The 16,786-nt window shown below is 44.9% G+C and overlaps 1 protein-coding gene across 3 annotated transcripts; it reads right to left on the bottom strand.

The window, feature by feature from the left end:
• Nucleotides 1-9,460: 9,460 nt before the first annotated feature.
• CLDN34 (claudin 34) lies at nt 9,461-15,874 on the bottom strand. Of its 3 annotated transcripts, none has more exons than XM_042974305.1 (3): nt 15,538-15,874; nt 11,088-11,244; nt 9,461-10,391 (listed from the first exon to the last, which is right to left on the bottom strand). In XM_042974305.1, the coding sequence occupies exons 2-3, from the start codon at nt 11,146-11,148 to the stop codon at nt 9,724-9,726; spliced, it is 729 nt and encodes a 242-aa protein (XP_042830239.1). In that variant the 5' UTR covers nt 11,149-11,244; nt 15,538-15,874; the 3' UTR covers nt 9,461-9,723. The 3 variants fall into 3 exon arrangements, with proteins under 3 accessions (XP_042830239.1, XP_042830240.1, XP_042830241.1); XM_042974306.1 differs by lacking the exon at nt 15,538-15,874 and adding an exon at nt 12,719-12,894; XM_042974307.1 differs by lacking the exon at nt 11,088-11,244 and having other exon boundaries at nt 15,538-15,871.
• Between the last annotated feature and the right edge of the window lie 912 nt (nt 15,875-16,786).

Here is a 16,786-nt window from a genome sequence, read left to right as displayed (position 1 = left end):
GAGCCCTTGCCGTGGGCACAGTGCTTCCTGCCTCTCCTGATACCGGAGGGCATTTATTCACATCAAAAGAGAATCAAAAATTGACAAATTCTCTGTCAATTTTAACAATGGCCGTCTGTGGTCTTCTCTACGTCCCACAAAAAATGAAAGTGGATAGGGGCGCCTGGGTGGCTCAGTCGGTTAAGTGTCCGACTTTGGCTCAGGTCACGATCTCACAGTTTGTGAGTTCGAGCCCCACGTCGGGCTCTCGGCTGTCAGCGCAGAGCCCGCTTCAGATCCTCTGTCCCGCCCCCCCCCCTCCCCCCCCGCCTCTGCCCCTCCCCCTTTTGTGCTCTCTTTCTCTCAACGTAAATAAACATTTGAAAAGAAAAAGAGCAAAGATGTGTCCAATTTATTGAAGGAATGACACCCTGTGGTTTGGCAACACTAACCCTGCCCTTTCTTCCTTCCTTCCTTCCTTCCTTCCTTCCTTCCTTCTTCTTCTTCTTTTTCTTTCTTTCTTTCTTTCTTTCTTTCTTTCTTTCTTTCTTTCTTTCTCTTTCTTCATCTTTCTTTCTTTCTTTCTCTTTCTTTCTTCATCTTTCTTTCTTCATCTTTCTTTCTTCATCTTTCTTTCTTTCTTTCTCTTTCTTTCTTTCCTTCTTTCTTTCCTTCTTTCTTTCTTTCCTTCTTTCTCTTTCTTTCCTTCTTTCTCTTTCTTTCTTTCTTTCTTTCAATTCTTTTTTAATGTTTATTTATTTTTGAGAGAAAGAGAGTGTGTGAGCAGGGGAGAGAAAGAGAGAGAGGCACAGAATCTGAAGCAGGCTCCAGGCTCTGAGCTGTCAGCGCCGCTATCTCTGCCGTTTCTAAGTCACAACTCAGTCATTTGCTTCCCCACACGCACACGCGGTCATGTCACTGTGGCATGGGAAGAGAGACATAATGGTGGGGATGCCATTACCCATGTTGCAAGCCACCATTCACATTCAAAGGGATAAATAGGGGAGCCCGGGTGGCTCAGTCAGTGAAGCGTCCGACTTCGGCTCAGGTCATGATCTCACGATCTGTGAGTTCGAGCCTTGCGTGGGGCTCTGTGCTGACAGCTCAGAGCCTGGAGCCTGCTTTGGATTCTGTGTCTCCCTCTCTCTCTCTCTCTGCCCCTCCCCTGCTCATGCTCTGTCTCTCTCTGTCTCAAAAATAAATAAAACATTAAAAAAATTTTTTTAAAAAAGGGATAAATAAACTTAGTTAAAAAAGGCAACAGTGTTGGCACACGTGGGTGGCTCAGTCAGTTAAGCGTCCGACTTCGGCTGAGGTCATGATCTTGTGGTTCGTGGGTTTGAGCCCCTCATCGGGCTCTGTGATATCAGCACAGAGCCCGGAGCCTGCTTCGGATTCTGGGTCTCCTTCTCTCTCTGCCCCTCCCCCCACTCATGCTCTAGCTCTCTGTCTCTCAAAAATAAAGCATTAAAAAGTTATTTTTTAAAAAGCCTTTTTTAAAAGCCTTTTATAAAAAAAAAGCCTTTAAAAAGGTCTCGTTAAGACCTTCTGAATTTCAGAGGGTTTTAGGTACAAAGAAAAGTGAAATGCCTTAATTTGTTTACAGAGGAATATTTTTATCATGTTTTTGTAAGTCATAGGTTTTTTTTTAGTTTATTTATTTACTTAGAGAGAGAGAGAGAGTGCAAGTGGAGGAGAGACAGGAAGAGAGAGAGTGGGGGGGGGGGGGCAGGGAGAGAGAATCCCAAGCAGGATCCATGCCACCAGCACAGAGCTGGACACAGGGCTCAATCCCAAGAACTTAACCATGAGACCGTGTAACTCATAGATATCTTAAGAGAAACTTTTCTTAATCTGGAAAAGCAAACATTAGAGTACCAATAGTATTTCTTTTATTTATTTATTTATTTTATTTTCTTTCTTTCTTTCTTTTTCTTTTTCTTTTTCTTTTTCTTTTTCTTTTTCTAATTTTACATCCAAATTAGTTAGCATATAGTGCAACAATGATTTCAGGAGTAGATTCCTTAGTGCCCCTTCCCCATTCAGCCCATCCCCCCTCCCACACCCCCTCCTGTAACCCTCAGTTTGTTCTCCATATTTAGGAGTCTCTTCTGTTTCATCCCCCTGCCTGTTTTTAGATTATTTTTGTTTCCGTTCCCTTACATTCATCTGTTTTGTCTCTTAAAGTCCTCATGTGAGTGAAGTCATAGGATATTTGTCTTTCTCTGACTCATTTCACTTAGCATAATATCCTCCAGTTCCATCCACGTAGTTGGAAATGGCAAAATTTCATTCTTTTTGATTGCCGAGTAATACTCCATTGTGTATGTATAGACCACATCTTCTTTATCCATTCATCCATCGATGGCCATTTGGGCTCTTTCCATACTTTGGCTACTGTCAATAGTGCTGCTAGAAACATGGGGGTGCCTGTGTCCCTTCGAAACAGCACACCTGTATCCCGTGGATACATGGCTAGTAGTGCCATTGCTGGGTCGTAGGGTAGTTCTATTTTTATTTTTTTGAGGAACCTCCATACTGCTTTCCAGAGTGGCTGCACCAGTTTGCATTCCCATGAGTACCAATAGTATTTCAAACAAGAGTCACAAAAACTATAATCTTCCTCAGTTCATTTACTCCCATGTTCCTAATTCTTGTTTAGTTCAAATAAAACTTTTAGTTAGTTCTGGAAATTTTTACCTATTTCAGTAATCTTAAAGATGTGAAACACCTGTATTTGTCCTAAAAGTCCTTTTTATAAGTGTCCTTGAAGATGAAAGACGTTTTGTGAGAGAATAAGAACAATTAACTATAAATGGCAAAATCTCAGACATGGACACTGTTAACAATCTGATATGAGAGTTCATTATGATGCAGTTGACAAGGGAATTCATGATTTCTGTGACACCTAGCACTTTGATAACTAGAATATCAAGTGATGACCTTATTACCAAAACATATTAAAACTTTAGGAATTATATATATATATATATATATATATATATATATATATATATATATATTTGAACAGTTATAGCATTTATCCAAGCAATACAACCTGAGGTTCACCATTATTTGTTTGAGTTTTTTTCAAGTAACGTAACATACGAAACAAACAAGCCTAATTGGTCAAAAAGACTTCATTTACAATTTAAATCTTGGGGAATCTGTTAAAACCTTAGAAAGTTATAAAGCACATGCCTAAATAGGATCACAGATCATTACAAAACTTAAAACTTAGTTATTTATTTAACCAAGGTGGCAATAAGAGATTCAAAGGCAAATATGTATGTAGGGTTATATAGTTGTTAGCAAGACTTAGCTCCTTTAACATTGAGAAGTTTTAACTAAGTAATCAAAGACTTGATAAAGACAAAACATAAGCTTGGTTTTCCCGGCAGACAAAAAAGATACTTGTTTACATTTTTTTATTAAGAGCAGATCAATAATCCAAGAAAACTTTGTCTTTTGAACAGAGAGAAAAGCAGATTTTCAGTCTCATACTAGTGTATTTGAAAAATCCATTTATTTTAGGGGCGCCTGGGTGGCTAAGTCAGCTCAGGTCATGATCTCATGGTTCGTGGGTTTGAGCCCCGTGTCGGGCTCTGTGCTGACAGCTGCGAGCCTGGAGCCTGCTTTGGATTGTTTGTCTCCCTCTCCCTCTGCCCCTCCCCTGCTCTATCTCTCAAAAATAAACAAACATTTAAAAAAATGGAAATCCATTTATTTTAACCTTAGTCCATGCTGACCACACATAAAATTCCTTTCCAAAGATTTCCTTTCACAAACCTTCTACAACTTTCCTTTGCATTCAGATTTTGTCCCAAGCCATTTTTCTCCAAACAACCAGCGTCCTTTTGACGAAGGTCCTTCAAGTCCTTGAAACCGGCAGAGTGATCTCCCTCTAGGAGCTCAGCTGCCTCCACGATGACACTTTGCTGGGGGCAAAAGAGAACCTTGGCTTAACGTTGTTGTCCGTTGTCCCAACCTCGAGGATCCTGGAAGTCTACTTCCTTTACGAGGACTGCCCCAGGATACATGCCGGCAATCAGGCTCCAAGCCTGTGCCCCGTGGTCCCCTCGTATGCATCTGAAGGGTCTCAGGACCGAGCTTTTATTAAACGGTAGTAAACGGTGTTTCCCTAGCAACAGCTAGCCCCTCAAGGTCCTGGAAACCTTGCTTCCAGAATTCCTTAGAGACTTACTCTATCCCTGAACCCCTTCCGACCTGAGGGTAGATAATGAGTTACCCAGAAGGACCCCAATGCAGCTCTTTCCGCCCACGGGTCCTGTCCCCATGCTTTAATAAAATCGCCTTTTTGCACCAAAGACGTCTTCCAGAATTCTTTCTTGGCCTTCAGTTCCAGACGCCACAAGCCCCCCATGACCCCAAAACGTCATCAATTCTAGGACCAAATTACCTTCTTTTACCTTCAACAAAAATGTATCTCCATTCCTTATATCTTCCTTACACCTCTCCTACTTTTCTACATACAGAGTCGCTTCCCTTCTTTCCATCTGTCTTAACTATGTTTAACAGAAGAATTTTAATGCTTAGAAACCTTAATCTCCGGGCAAAACTAACTAGTAACCACTCGTGAACTGTTACAGCAGAATTCAGCAGATGGCAAATTCATCAATCGATGAAGCACAAGGCATGTTTTCCAACAGACCCAAATATCCTTTGTTTCATGTGATGAGAAGTCAAAAGCTCAAACTTATGTTTAGCAGTCAATGCTTTAGCACTTTATCTCATTTCGAAAAGACCTAGATGTCTGATGAATCCAATTTCAATTTCTCACCCAAGCAAAAACTTTAAAGTTTCAGGTTACCAAAGCCTTTGAAAGCTATCTTAACAATTACCCGCGAAAGCTTTGAGACCGGATTAACCATCACTTTAAGTCACCTTCTTGCTAGCAAATTGCAAGGGAGATGACATTAGCTTATCTGCCCTTTAGGAAACCTAGATAGAATAAAACGTCTTATATTTAATGCTGATAACTCTATTTTTAATTGGACCAACAAACTTCAGTTAGTTTAAATACCGAATTATGTTTCGCTTGCATCAGCTTAAAAGACAGTCGATTCGTTCCCCGTTGTCAGTGCTTACCTGAGACACTGGTGGGGAGATCTGAAGTGGGTGCTGACGGGAGGGTGGGAGGAGGAGCCGGTGGTGCCTCAGGCCCTGAGGATGGTAGGCAGGCCACACCCCAAGTGGTGCAGAAACAGGCGGAGGGGGGCGGAAGCGAAAGAGGTGTGGGCCCAGCAGGCGGGCTGGAGGCCGGTAAAAGTCCAGAGGACAGAGAAGGAGGTCTCCCGGTCTTAAACTCCATCAGCTCACACAGATGAGCCGGTGCAGGTTTTTCCCGCCAACAGGTGGAAATAGGCAGTCCTTGTCAAGCCAGAGAAGACAGGGAATTTCCCTGAAACAAAGGGGGTTTCCGCAGCTGCTCGGGAATATTCCTTAAAAGCCCTTTCCCGAGGTAAACGAACCACGGTTGCCTCCATTTATAGCCATTAACCCGAGAAATGAATGAAGGTCCTTCAGAAGGTCTTGAAACTCATTTTTGCCCCTTTTCTTCTACCCTTCTCCCCCAGGGCAGACCCTGCCATGGTGATCCCTTGGCCTTTTGCATCTAAAGTCTTTAGGACCCATGGGCTTGCTCTCTGTTGAGCCTGGAGGCAGAAGGGGGTCACCACTAAATTTTCACCGAAGCCAATCTAGCCACTTTCCCCCGTGACCAACAGGTGGCAAATGTGCCACTCTGTTCGTGGTCACGGTATCTCTTCTGTGAGGGGGGTGGGTTGGGCAACCCTTCCTCATAAGCATGTCGTCTGCGAGCTTCCATTTTCCAAGCAACCCGTGGTTTTGATCCACTTAGATTACACAAATCCACTTTCAAAGCCCCTGTATGTAAAGTTGGCCTTAATTAGACCTATTACAGGGGGAGATTTCACTGGGGGGAATGTGATGTTTACCGAGGAACCACTTTACAAGCCATTCTTGTAGTTGCATGGAGAATACGTGGGACTCTGTCCAAGGCCAGCCCTGAAGGTCTGGATGGGACTCAGACTTGCCATCCAGCTCCTTTCGAAGACTTGGGAAGGGAGCCAGGAACTCTTTAACTAAATGCAAAAGGGTATGATTTCCTCCCAGTTCCCAAAGCTTGAGAGCTAAGGGTGTTATGCAAATAATAGTCGGTGGAGAAAGGACATTTCCTAAAGAATGCTATTAAGATTTTACAAAATCTCCATCAGAGAGGAGGAAGAATCTGTTGCCCACAAATCTGGCCACAAAGCCTAAAGGAAGTGTCTGTTTAACATTCTAGCGGAGCACCCAGCCCACTTGGGTCCACAGGCGATGATTTTGGAACACATATTTAAATAGCTGATAGACTGGGGTGCCCGGGGGGCTCAGTATGTTAAGCGTCCGACTTTGGCTCAGGTCATGATCTCACGTGGCTCATGAGTTCGAGCCCCACATTGGGCTCTGACAGCTCAGAGCCTGGAGCCTGCTTCAGATTCTGCGTCCCTCTCTCACTCTGCCCCTCCCCCACTCGTGCTCTCTCTCTCTCTCTCTCTCTCTCTCTCTCTCTGAAGAATAAAGAAACATTAAAAAAATTTAAATAGCTGATAGACTTTTGTCACAGTGGGGCAATTTTTTCAAACACTATGCTCTCAAACAAATAAATGTTCTTTGAAAAGAAAGACATTCCAGGTTAGCCCTCTGATTTCTCTCGTGAACTCAGTATGACCCTCAGTCTGTCACTCTAGATTCAAGTGTGTCTGAGTTTTACCCATTAAGACCTTATCTTTTAGTCATTTATTTCGTTTGAGGCCATTTACGCACCTGAAGGGCTGTGGATAGCGCGAGCAATCACGCAGCACAAGTGGGAGGTGTGTGTCTCGTATACACCATATCCTCAAAGCTCTCGGTGAAATGTTTTGATGTCACCTCTCATGTGAAAGACACCCAGTGAATGTTGGGGAAAGAATTCATCAGTGAGTGAGCTCAAGGGGTTGTCTCTCTTCTAGGCCGGCCTCCAGGATGATTTCAGAATGTAATCAAATAGGGCATTAGGAGGGCTTAGGAGTTACCCTGGGAGCTGACTGGACCACCTACGAAGTTGGGGAGAAAAAGGCATTCCACAGTCCACGAAGGGCATACCTAATTGCGTGGGGTGCTGGGAGTAGTTATTTAAATTTGTAATAACAAGAGGCACCTGGGTGGCTCAGTTAGGCACCTGACTCTCGATTTCACATCGGGTCATGATCTCACGGTTCATGAGTTCGAGCCCTGTGTTGGGCTCTTTGCTGACAGTGTGGAGCCTGCTCGAAATCCTCTTTCTCTCTCTCTGTCTCAGAAATAAGTAGATAAACTTAAAAAAAAAAACAACCTAGATATATCTGGGCATCTGGGTGGCTCAGTTGGTTAAGCGTCCGACTTTGGCTCAGGTCATGATCTCGCGGTTCATGAGTTCAAGCCCTGCGTGGGGCTCTGCACTGAAGGTATGCAGCCTGCTTGGGATCCTCTCTCCCTCTCTCTGTCTCTGCCCCTCCCTGCTTGCATTCTCTCCGTCTCTCTCTCTCTCTCTCAAAATTAATAAACCACAAAAGCATGTATGAGACAATTAGGGGAATTTGAACATTGACTACACATTTGTTTCCATTAGGAAAGTATTAACTTTTTTTTGGTGTGATAATGACAGTGTGGTTATGTTATGAAAAAGGAGTCCTTATCTTTTAGAGATGTGTTTTGAAGTATTCATCAATAAAATGATACACTGCCAGGGATTTATTACAAAATGATCCAAGACTGGGGTTGGTGAGAGTCGGTGAGGATAGGGATGAAACACTATAGGGCACCTAATGAGAATTCTTGAAGCTGAGAAAATCGCTGGTCTACTTTTGAAGGCATTGGAAAATTTCCACAATAAAAACATGGAAACAGTCTCATGAGTTCAGACTCCAGAGTTGAGTTTATACTCTCAGGAGAAAAAGACAAAAATGAAAACTAACAGTGAAAACAATTTTAAAATGCCATCGGTCAACACCAAGGTAATTAAGGACTTCTTCCCCCTTACTCTAGCAATTTCACAATTAAAGGGAAAAAATGAAGCATTTACCTTGCCTTTTGTGTCTGAGCTGAATTGTAGGGAACCCAAGTAGCCACACTTGATGAGAGAAAGCTCTTCTTTACAAAAGCATTCTAGTTAATAAATCTGACAAAAATGTTCACATTAGAAAGTCACCACTCGTAATCCTTAGTGCAATCATTGATTCGCACAAAGACCATCAAAAGGTGGAAGCTGGATGAAATTTACGAGAGGGTTTGGGTTTTCCCCTTCTGGATCCACCCATCAATATTAGCATCACTAAAAAGGTAAATAACCATTTACCACCTGCTACAATGCACTCAGTCTAAGTAGGGCATCGCCTTTGACATACTCTTCCACAAACAGCTGACCTGGAATCTAATGAAGCCTTGAGATGTGACAAGTTTCATGGGAGGACGACAGACCCACTTTCTTAGGCAAATCAAAATGAAGAAAAGGAAAAAAAGGCAAGGGTGCCTGGCTGGTTCAGTCAGTGTAGCATGTGACTCTGGATCTTGGGGTTTTGAGTTTGAGCCCCACGTTCCACGTACAGATTACTTGAAAATAAAATCTTACAAGAACAAAAGGTGGAGTGGGCGCCGAAGGGGAAGTACTTTAGTCTGAGATTTAAGAGACAGAGTGTGCATCTTGTGTGGAAGAAATAAAATTGTAGAATTATTTTGGAGATATGTAACAATTCTGATTAAATATTTCATGATCACAAGGGATAACTGTTCAATTTTTTAAGGCACAGAATGACTATGCAAGGAAATGTCCATCTTTTAGATAGTGTATAGGGATGAAGGGTCATGATATCTAGGGTTTGCTTTAAAATACTCTGGAGGGGGGGCGCCTGGGTGGCTCGGTCGGTTGGGCGTCCGACTTCGGCTCGGGTCATGATCTCACGGTTCGTGGGTTCGAGCTCCGCGTCGGGCTCTGTGCTGACAGCTCAGAGCCTGGAGCCTGCTTCAGATTCTGTGTCTGCCTCTCTCTCTGACCCTCCCCCGTTCATCCTCTGTCTCTCTCTGTCTCAAAAATAAATAAACATTAAAAAAAAAAAAAGAAAGTAAAATACTCTGGAGGGGGGCCTGGGTGGTTCAGTCGGTTAGGCGTCCAACTCTCGATTTCGGCTCAGGTCACGATCTCCTGGTTGGTGGGTTCGAGCCCCGAGTCAGACTCTGTGCTGACGGTGTGGAGCCTGCTTGGGATTCTCTCTCTCTCTCTCTCTCTCTCTCTCTCTCTCTCTCTCTCTCCTCTCTCTCTGGCCCTCCCCTGCTCACATGCTCTCTCTCTCTCAAATTAATAAACAACAACAACAAAACCAACTTGAAAAAAAGGGACATGTGAGAATCACAGAAAATCTTATGTCCATAGACTAGGTTTATAGTATAGATTATTTATTCAACAATAATTGAAATTCAGACTCAGTAAGACCAACCAACAGGTGGGGAAGATTTTTTTTAAGTGAAATTTTCTTGTAAAGAACCCAAGACGTAGAAAATAGCAGATGGAAATAGTTGGCTACTTTCTGCCCACAACTACCCTTGGCATGGTCTAGAATCGTTGGAAATATTTGATAGGGCATCCTGCTAGAACTCATCACAAATGCTTGGTAATCTTGAATTTGGAAAGCCAATGCAACCAAGAGTTTATATTTCTGAAGTTTGAGGATGCACTCGGCAAGCTATGGGGCACCTGTAAAAGAGGAAAATTAATCCGCTGGACAGCATCATGATGGCACTCAGGCCTGCCACCAGAATGGCACTGCCAAGCTCCTGAGTATTGGGCTTGAAGGGTATAGAGAGAAATGGTGGGAAGGCAATACCCTCTTCATTCATCACGGAGCGGTAATTCCAGATCACAGGGATCAAGATACAGATACCAGCAGCTATGTCCAGAATTCCTGAGACAACAAGTGGACTGAAGGTGACATTCCTCTGACCACTTCCAACGCACAGATTTTTAAGTGCAAAGATGATGGAGACTCTCCCCATAAGACCTAGGATGCTGGCGACCAACAGGAGATTTTGACAAATACGAATATCCAAAGGGATGTAAGTATCATTGTAGGCGTAATGGTAACACAATGCAGATCTGTTGGTGTTGGGGACATGGTGGTAAATGCACACCTTCCACATTCCCACACAGACCACTCCGGAGTAAGAGAGAGAGGTGTTCCCTATGTGCCACACTCGCCACTCCACGAGGCCCATGGAAGTGATGGTGAGGATCCATCCTATGGTGGCTAGGGTGAAGCCTGCCGTTTGGCAGCTGTTGGCACCCAGCGGCAAGGCCATGGAAACTGCGTACTGGGGGTCTGCAAACAAATACAGAGCGTCATGAGGGTGGGGCTCCTGGGCTTGGAAGAGTGACCTCCCCACCCCCCACCGTGTGGTAAGCGGTGCTCTATTTGAGACGGGAGCCCTGCTGGCGGGAGCCCAGACCGAGTGCACTTTGTGAAGGGCCATTTGGCTTAAAATGGACAGACTTTCACACAGGCAGTTCCATTTCTAGGCATTTGCCTAAAGAAATCATTAAGACTGGGCACCAATATTTAGCCGTACGCTATGCATAATATTGAAAAATGGGAAACAAGTTCAGGTCTAACAATGGGGCTCAAATAATTCATGCTACATCCGTGAAATGGAGCCATGCGCCGTGAAACATCTAACAGGGATCGAACAAGGTGTACTCTTTTGTGCTTGGCTCTGCTCATTTTGTAGAGTGTTTTCAAGTTTCATCCCCGTTGTAGCATGTGTGAGTAGTTTCTTTTGATTGCTGAGTCCTATTCAATTGGACAAATGTTTATTCTTCCATCGGTTTTGGACATTTGGGTTGGCTCCAAGTTTGGGCTATTATGGGGCTGCTCTAAACATTTCTACGTAACACTTTGCACGGGCCTACTTTCCCGTTTCTCTCGGGTAGGTCCCTCGGAGTGGGACTAGTGGGGTGTACGATACGTGGATGTTGAACTTTTCAGCGAGTGCCCAACCGTTTCCCCAAGTGGCTATACCATTCTGCCTTCCCACCAGCAATGCATGAAGGCTCCAGTTCCTCCACCTCCTTTCTAGCATTTCACAGGCTTAGTCTTCAAGATTACATCCGTTCTTGTTCCCATTCACACATAACCAAAAGGAAGATGTTGACCATGGATCGAGCCCAAACGGGAACTTACGAAAGAGTACAGAGAACGTCACCGTGCATATAAACACAACTGGAAGTCTCTATGTGCTAAGTTAGTAAGAGACATTTTTCACTGGGTTAGCGTTGTTAAGGCTATTTGTATTGTGAAGAATCACATCTATACAGAAAAGCACACAAAATCGAAGTGTACAGCTCAGTGAATTGGCACGGGGCAAATAACCCCGTCGGCACCACCTGGTGGAGGATAGATAACGGAATCACTTCCTTACTTGTCTTTACAGGGCTTTCCTTCAGCACGGGCCCCCAAAAGTGTTGCTTCAATTCTGCCTGTTTTTCAAAACAGGGATCCTGCAGTAGGCGTTCCTCTGTGCCTGGCTTCTTTCACTCAACACTGTATTTGTGACCTTGGATTATGACTTGTTAAATGAGGTCTGGCTGTTCAAGCTTTTTAGGTACTTCTGGCATGAGCGTGATTTTTTTTTTTTTTTTAATAAAAACTATACAAAAGGCTTCATTAAGCTTGTAAAGCAATGGAGGATTAATTAATTCTGGTACATAAGTACTCTGTAATAACTCGTATTTGCACCTCACTGTCCTCCCTGGAAGGAACCCCACACACGCTCGGGGATATTAGAGTATCTTCTGTGGGACTGTCCAGAAACTCAGCTTTTGCCAGAACCCTCAGCCGTTGCAAACATCCCCAAGACCACAACAGCACCCGCAAGCAGAAGTTGACAGAGGGCTTACTGCTTGGAAGGTCTGTAGGTTCAGAGCCACACAGGGCCTCCAGAAAAGTCACCCCTGCCCACCCCAACCCCTCAGAGTCCAATTTGCAAATCAAATTGAAGACCTATACCTTATGTGTGCACTGGGTCTGAGACTAGAAGAAATTCCCTCATAATTCACATTCCTTTTCTATTCTATTGTATTTTTTGAGAGAGTAGGGTAGGGGCGGAAGAGACAGAGGGAGAGAGACGGAGAATCCCAAGCAGGTTCCTCACTGTCAGCGCAGAATTCCACATGGGGCTCGAACCCATGAACTGTGAGATCATGACCTGAGCCAAAGTCGCACGCTTAACCGACTGAGCCACCCAGGCGCCTCAATAATTCACATTCCTAGACTACTATTTCATTTCTAAATGCAAACTCTGATAGTATAAATGGAGGCATAAAGCAAGATCAAATGTAAGCTAAAAATGCCATAATCATATGTACTTAATGACAGTATTGAGTATCCAGTCATTTTTAGAAATTAAGGAATCTTGAGGCGCCAGGGTGGCTCAGTCGGTTAAGCGTCTGACTCTTGAGCTCAGGTCCCGATCTCATGGCTTGTGAGTTCAAGCCCCACGTCAGGCTCCGTGCTGACAGCTTGGAGCCTGGAGCCTGCTTCACATTCTGTGTCTCCCTCTCTCTCTGCCCCTTCCCCGCCTGCACTCTGTCTCCCTCTCTCTCTCTCAAAAATAAATATTAAAAAAATTAAAAAAAAATAAGAAACTGTACCCAGCGCTGATGGCCTGTAGAATCAGAACTTCCTAACTGAAACCCTAGAGTCTCTGAAACCTATGCCGTGTGGTCGAGAGGAACGTGACAACATTCTCGCTCTCAGGTCAATGTTATCAAGCTCCATGACCTAATGGGAAAAGTGGAGAAATTGACACGTTTGTCTTTGGCTCCAGAGGAGAGCCACGTCCAGCCATTTTTCTGGAGGTACCAGCCACAGGGACTTGATACCCCTTCACCATCAGGCAGCTGGCATCCTCTCTCCTAACGGGCCACGCCCAACCCACAATGTGATGAGACCAAGGGGACTCTGAAGGATGCCGTTGCGATAGTCTTGATCTCATCCCATCAAAGCCCCTGGCTCGCTTACTTACCGTTTACAAACCTACACATGCACTTACCTGACATTCTAAAACCCTTCAAGAAAATTGTGTTAGAATGAGGCCATTGTGACACGGGAGCTGAGTGGAAAGTATAGCCATTTTGTCTACCATTCGCTAAAAGGAAGGCCCGCCCAAGAGAAGCATAAAAGCAATGCTGTCCTCGTTAGCAATCACTCCCCTCTCCCCTCCCCCGGCCCCTGGGCCTCCATGTTTACAGATACGCCTCTTCTGGATATCTCCTATAAACAGAGTCCTACGATATGTGGCCTTTAGGTCTGGCTGCTTCCACTCAGCATAATGTGCTAGGGGTTCATCCACAGATGTATCGGGACTCCATTCCTTTTCATGGCCTGGTAGTATTCCACTGTATAGACATACCAGTTTGTTTAGCAGGTGATGGACAGTTGGGTTCTTCTCCCTTCTGGGCTACTATGAATGATGCTACTGTGAACATTAACGTGTGAGTCTCTGCGTGGATGTGTCTTCATTTGTCTTTGGCAGGAGGGGAATTGCTGGGTCACAAGGTAACTCTATGTCTAACACGTCGAGGGACCACCACATTGTTTTCTTAAGTGGCGGCACCATTTGATAATCCCACCGGCAATGTAGAAGGGCTCGAATTTCTCCACCTTCTCGTAACCTTTGTTACTGCGTGTCTGTTTGGGTTTTGATTATTGTGTATATGGAAGCACGATGTATGCTCAGTGTAAAGGAACCTTGGCGACAAGGGGCACTTTGAAAGTGAGCCTAATTGTAGTTTTCTGGCCTCGTGAAGTTTAAGACGCGACTATTCTTACCAGTCTCTGGCTCGTAACCCGAATATGATTTCCATCCCTTGCATTTAACAGAGCTTCGTGAACTCTGAAATGCTTTCCCCAAGATGGGAAACCTTCTGGTGGAGTGTTCAAGCAGGTACTAGCTTCCCGTGTGCAACGTACACCTTATACTTGCCTGAGTTCTGATATGTCTTTGGTTCAGATTAGAAAGTCTCCCTTTTTTAAATTTTTTATTTGAGAGAGAGAGGGCACAAGTCGGCAAGGGGCAGAGAGAGAGAGAGAGAGAGAGAGAGAGAATCCCAGGAGGGGCAGAGAGAGAGAGAGAGAGAGAAAGAGAGAAAGAGACAGAGAGAGAGAGAGACAGAGAGAGAGAGAGAGAGAAAGCAGGGCTTCTTACCTGAAGCAGGGCTTGTGCTTACCTGGTGTGGGACTCTAACTCACGAACCGTGGGATCATGACCTGAGCTGGAGTCAGATGCTTCACGACTGAGCCACCCAGCCACCCAGAAAGTCTTCATTTCCAAGGGTAGAACGGATGGCATATGGCTGCCTTTCCCCAGAGATAGGCAGGTTATTTATTTTCACCAGCCAAGGAGACTAAATTTGAGGGCTACACATGTTGGCTAATTGGAGAATATAAAAGAGAAAAGAGGAAGTAGATTGTGCGGACCCATGTAGAGAAGCGGCCTCAGGAGAGGTGGGCCTGTGGATGTGTGAGACAGGCTTGAAATGGGGCGACAAAACGCCAATAAAATAAATAACAATAACCTCAAAAATCCCCGTGAGGTTGTCTCACGATGCCATTACAACCGTGTCACAATACAGAGGCTGCAGAATGAAGAGAGCCCTGAAGAGTTCTAAGTGGGATTACGTGGCCCGAGGGAAAGGGTCTGCCCCTTCCACCTTCCTTAGTCTTCACCACTGAGTGACACTGATGTGGTGCCACTCGAATCCGTGTCAGAAGAGTCCAGGACCGGGCATCAAAATGTGAAAGCAACGAACAGCCAATTAATCACGGACGGTGAGCGAAACAAACACTCGTGTGGCCAAGGAGTCAAAACACAATACAAGAGGGACTGAGAAAATACAACACAGACTCGGAAAATGAAACGTGGAATTACCCCGTGATCCGGCAATCCCACCTCTTGCTCTCTACCCAACGGAAGAGACCGCAGATACCTGCACCCCCACGTTCATGTAGCGCCCTTCATGCTAAACCCAAATGTCTGTCCATGGACACATGGATAGAAAACATGTGGTCTTGACACACCATGGGACATTTATCAGCCTTGAAGAGGAGGGAAGTTCTGACACTTGTTCCAACATGGATGAACCGTGAAGACCTTACGCTGAAACAAGCCAGTCCCCAAGAGACAAATACTGTGATTCCACTTCTATGCAGTCCCTAGAGTGGGCACCTTCACGGAGACAGAGAGTAGGACAGCGGTTGCCAGGGGCTGGGGAAGAAAGGAATGGGGCAGTTAGTGTTTAACAGGGACAAGGCTTCAGTTTGGGAAGCCGAAGACGTCCTGGAGATGGGACAGTGGTGTTGACCTAACATTTTAAACGTCCATTGGACTGTACACTTAACGCATGGTAAGATGATCAAGATTATGTCCTATTGCACCACAGTAAGACACACACAACAAAGAAGGCCGAACCTCCACTGTCCAGTGACGCAGTCTCCGACGCAACGGAAGTCTAGGGAGGACGACGGCTAGCTACTGGGTCAGACGCGCAGAGCACAGGCTGTTCCTCTATCCAGCACAGCGTCCTCACTTGTCCATGGCCGGCCCCTCGGCAGGGCAGACAGGAGCACTCAGCCACCGAGCGGGCAGACAGGAGCACTCAGCCACCGAGCGTGACTGGAGCTCAGTCTGAAGGCCCTCTCCTCTCCTCAGCCTTAAACTGTGAGCGCATTCTGTCACCCATTGTCCGCGCCTTCCAAGTTCTCGGTTGCTAGGTCCCGGACTCCAAGGCAACATCCGTCTTGTAACTGATCACCGCACCTCTTTGGTTTCTTTCCTGAATCATGTATTCTCTTTGCATATCATCTTTTGGTTTTGTTTTGTTTTAGTTTTAGTTTTCTTTTTTGGCGGGGGAGGGCGGGTAATGTTTACTAATGGACCATCAAAGTCCACTTTTAAGATGTATCTGATTCAGACCTGTCTCCTACTCATTTGCTCTCTTGTCCCCCAGAAATGGTATCTAACCCACACCATCAGGAAGTAATGACAATTTTTTTTTAAAGCTATGGCAACACCAGGGCACCTGGGTGTCTCTGTTGGTTGAGTGTCTGACTTCGGCTCAGGACATGATCTCGCCATTCACGAGTTCAAGCCCTGCATCGGGCTCTGTGCCGACAGCTCAGAGCCTGGAGCCTGCTTCTGATTCTGTGTCTCCCTCTCTCTCTGCCCCTTCCCTGCTTGTGCTGTGTCTCTCTCTCAAAAATAAATAAGCATTAAAACAAAAATTTCAATTAAAAAAAAAGCTATGGCAACATATATGTGTAGGTGTTAGCAGAAGTGGTACCCACAAGGGCAAGATTCAGTTGTGAAAGACCATGGACATTTGACATATTAGGAAAGATACCCTTAATTCATGGGAAAGGAACTCCTCCTAGTTGAGGCTTGGATTACAGGCTTGTTGACACATAGTCCACGTGGGTAAAATAGCATGGAGTATGTACAATAATTCCTCATTTGTGAGAAATTGACCGAAGATTGGGAATAGCTTCAAATGGGGCTTCTGTAGACAGGAGGCTACCAAAAAATCACATAATGTCAGCTAGCCAGCACTCAGGGTACTAGATTTTATATACAAGCCAAAATTCCACCAGAATCGCTTAGTGTTTCTGTAAGGAATTTATCCCAAGCAAACAAGGAGAGATATGTAGACGTAAGTGAAACA

This window comes from Panthera tigris, chromosome X (genome assembly GCF_018350195.1).
Source record: "Panthera tigris isolate Pti1 chromosome X, P.tigris_Pti1_mat1.1, whole genome shotgun sequence".
Taxonomy (NCBI): domain Eukaryota; kingdom Metazoa; phylum Chordata; class Mammalia; order Carnivora; family Felidae; genus Panthera; species Panthera tigris.
Note: the sequence above shows the minus strand (reverse complement) of the source record. Positions and strands in the feature narration are given on the sequence as shown.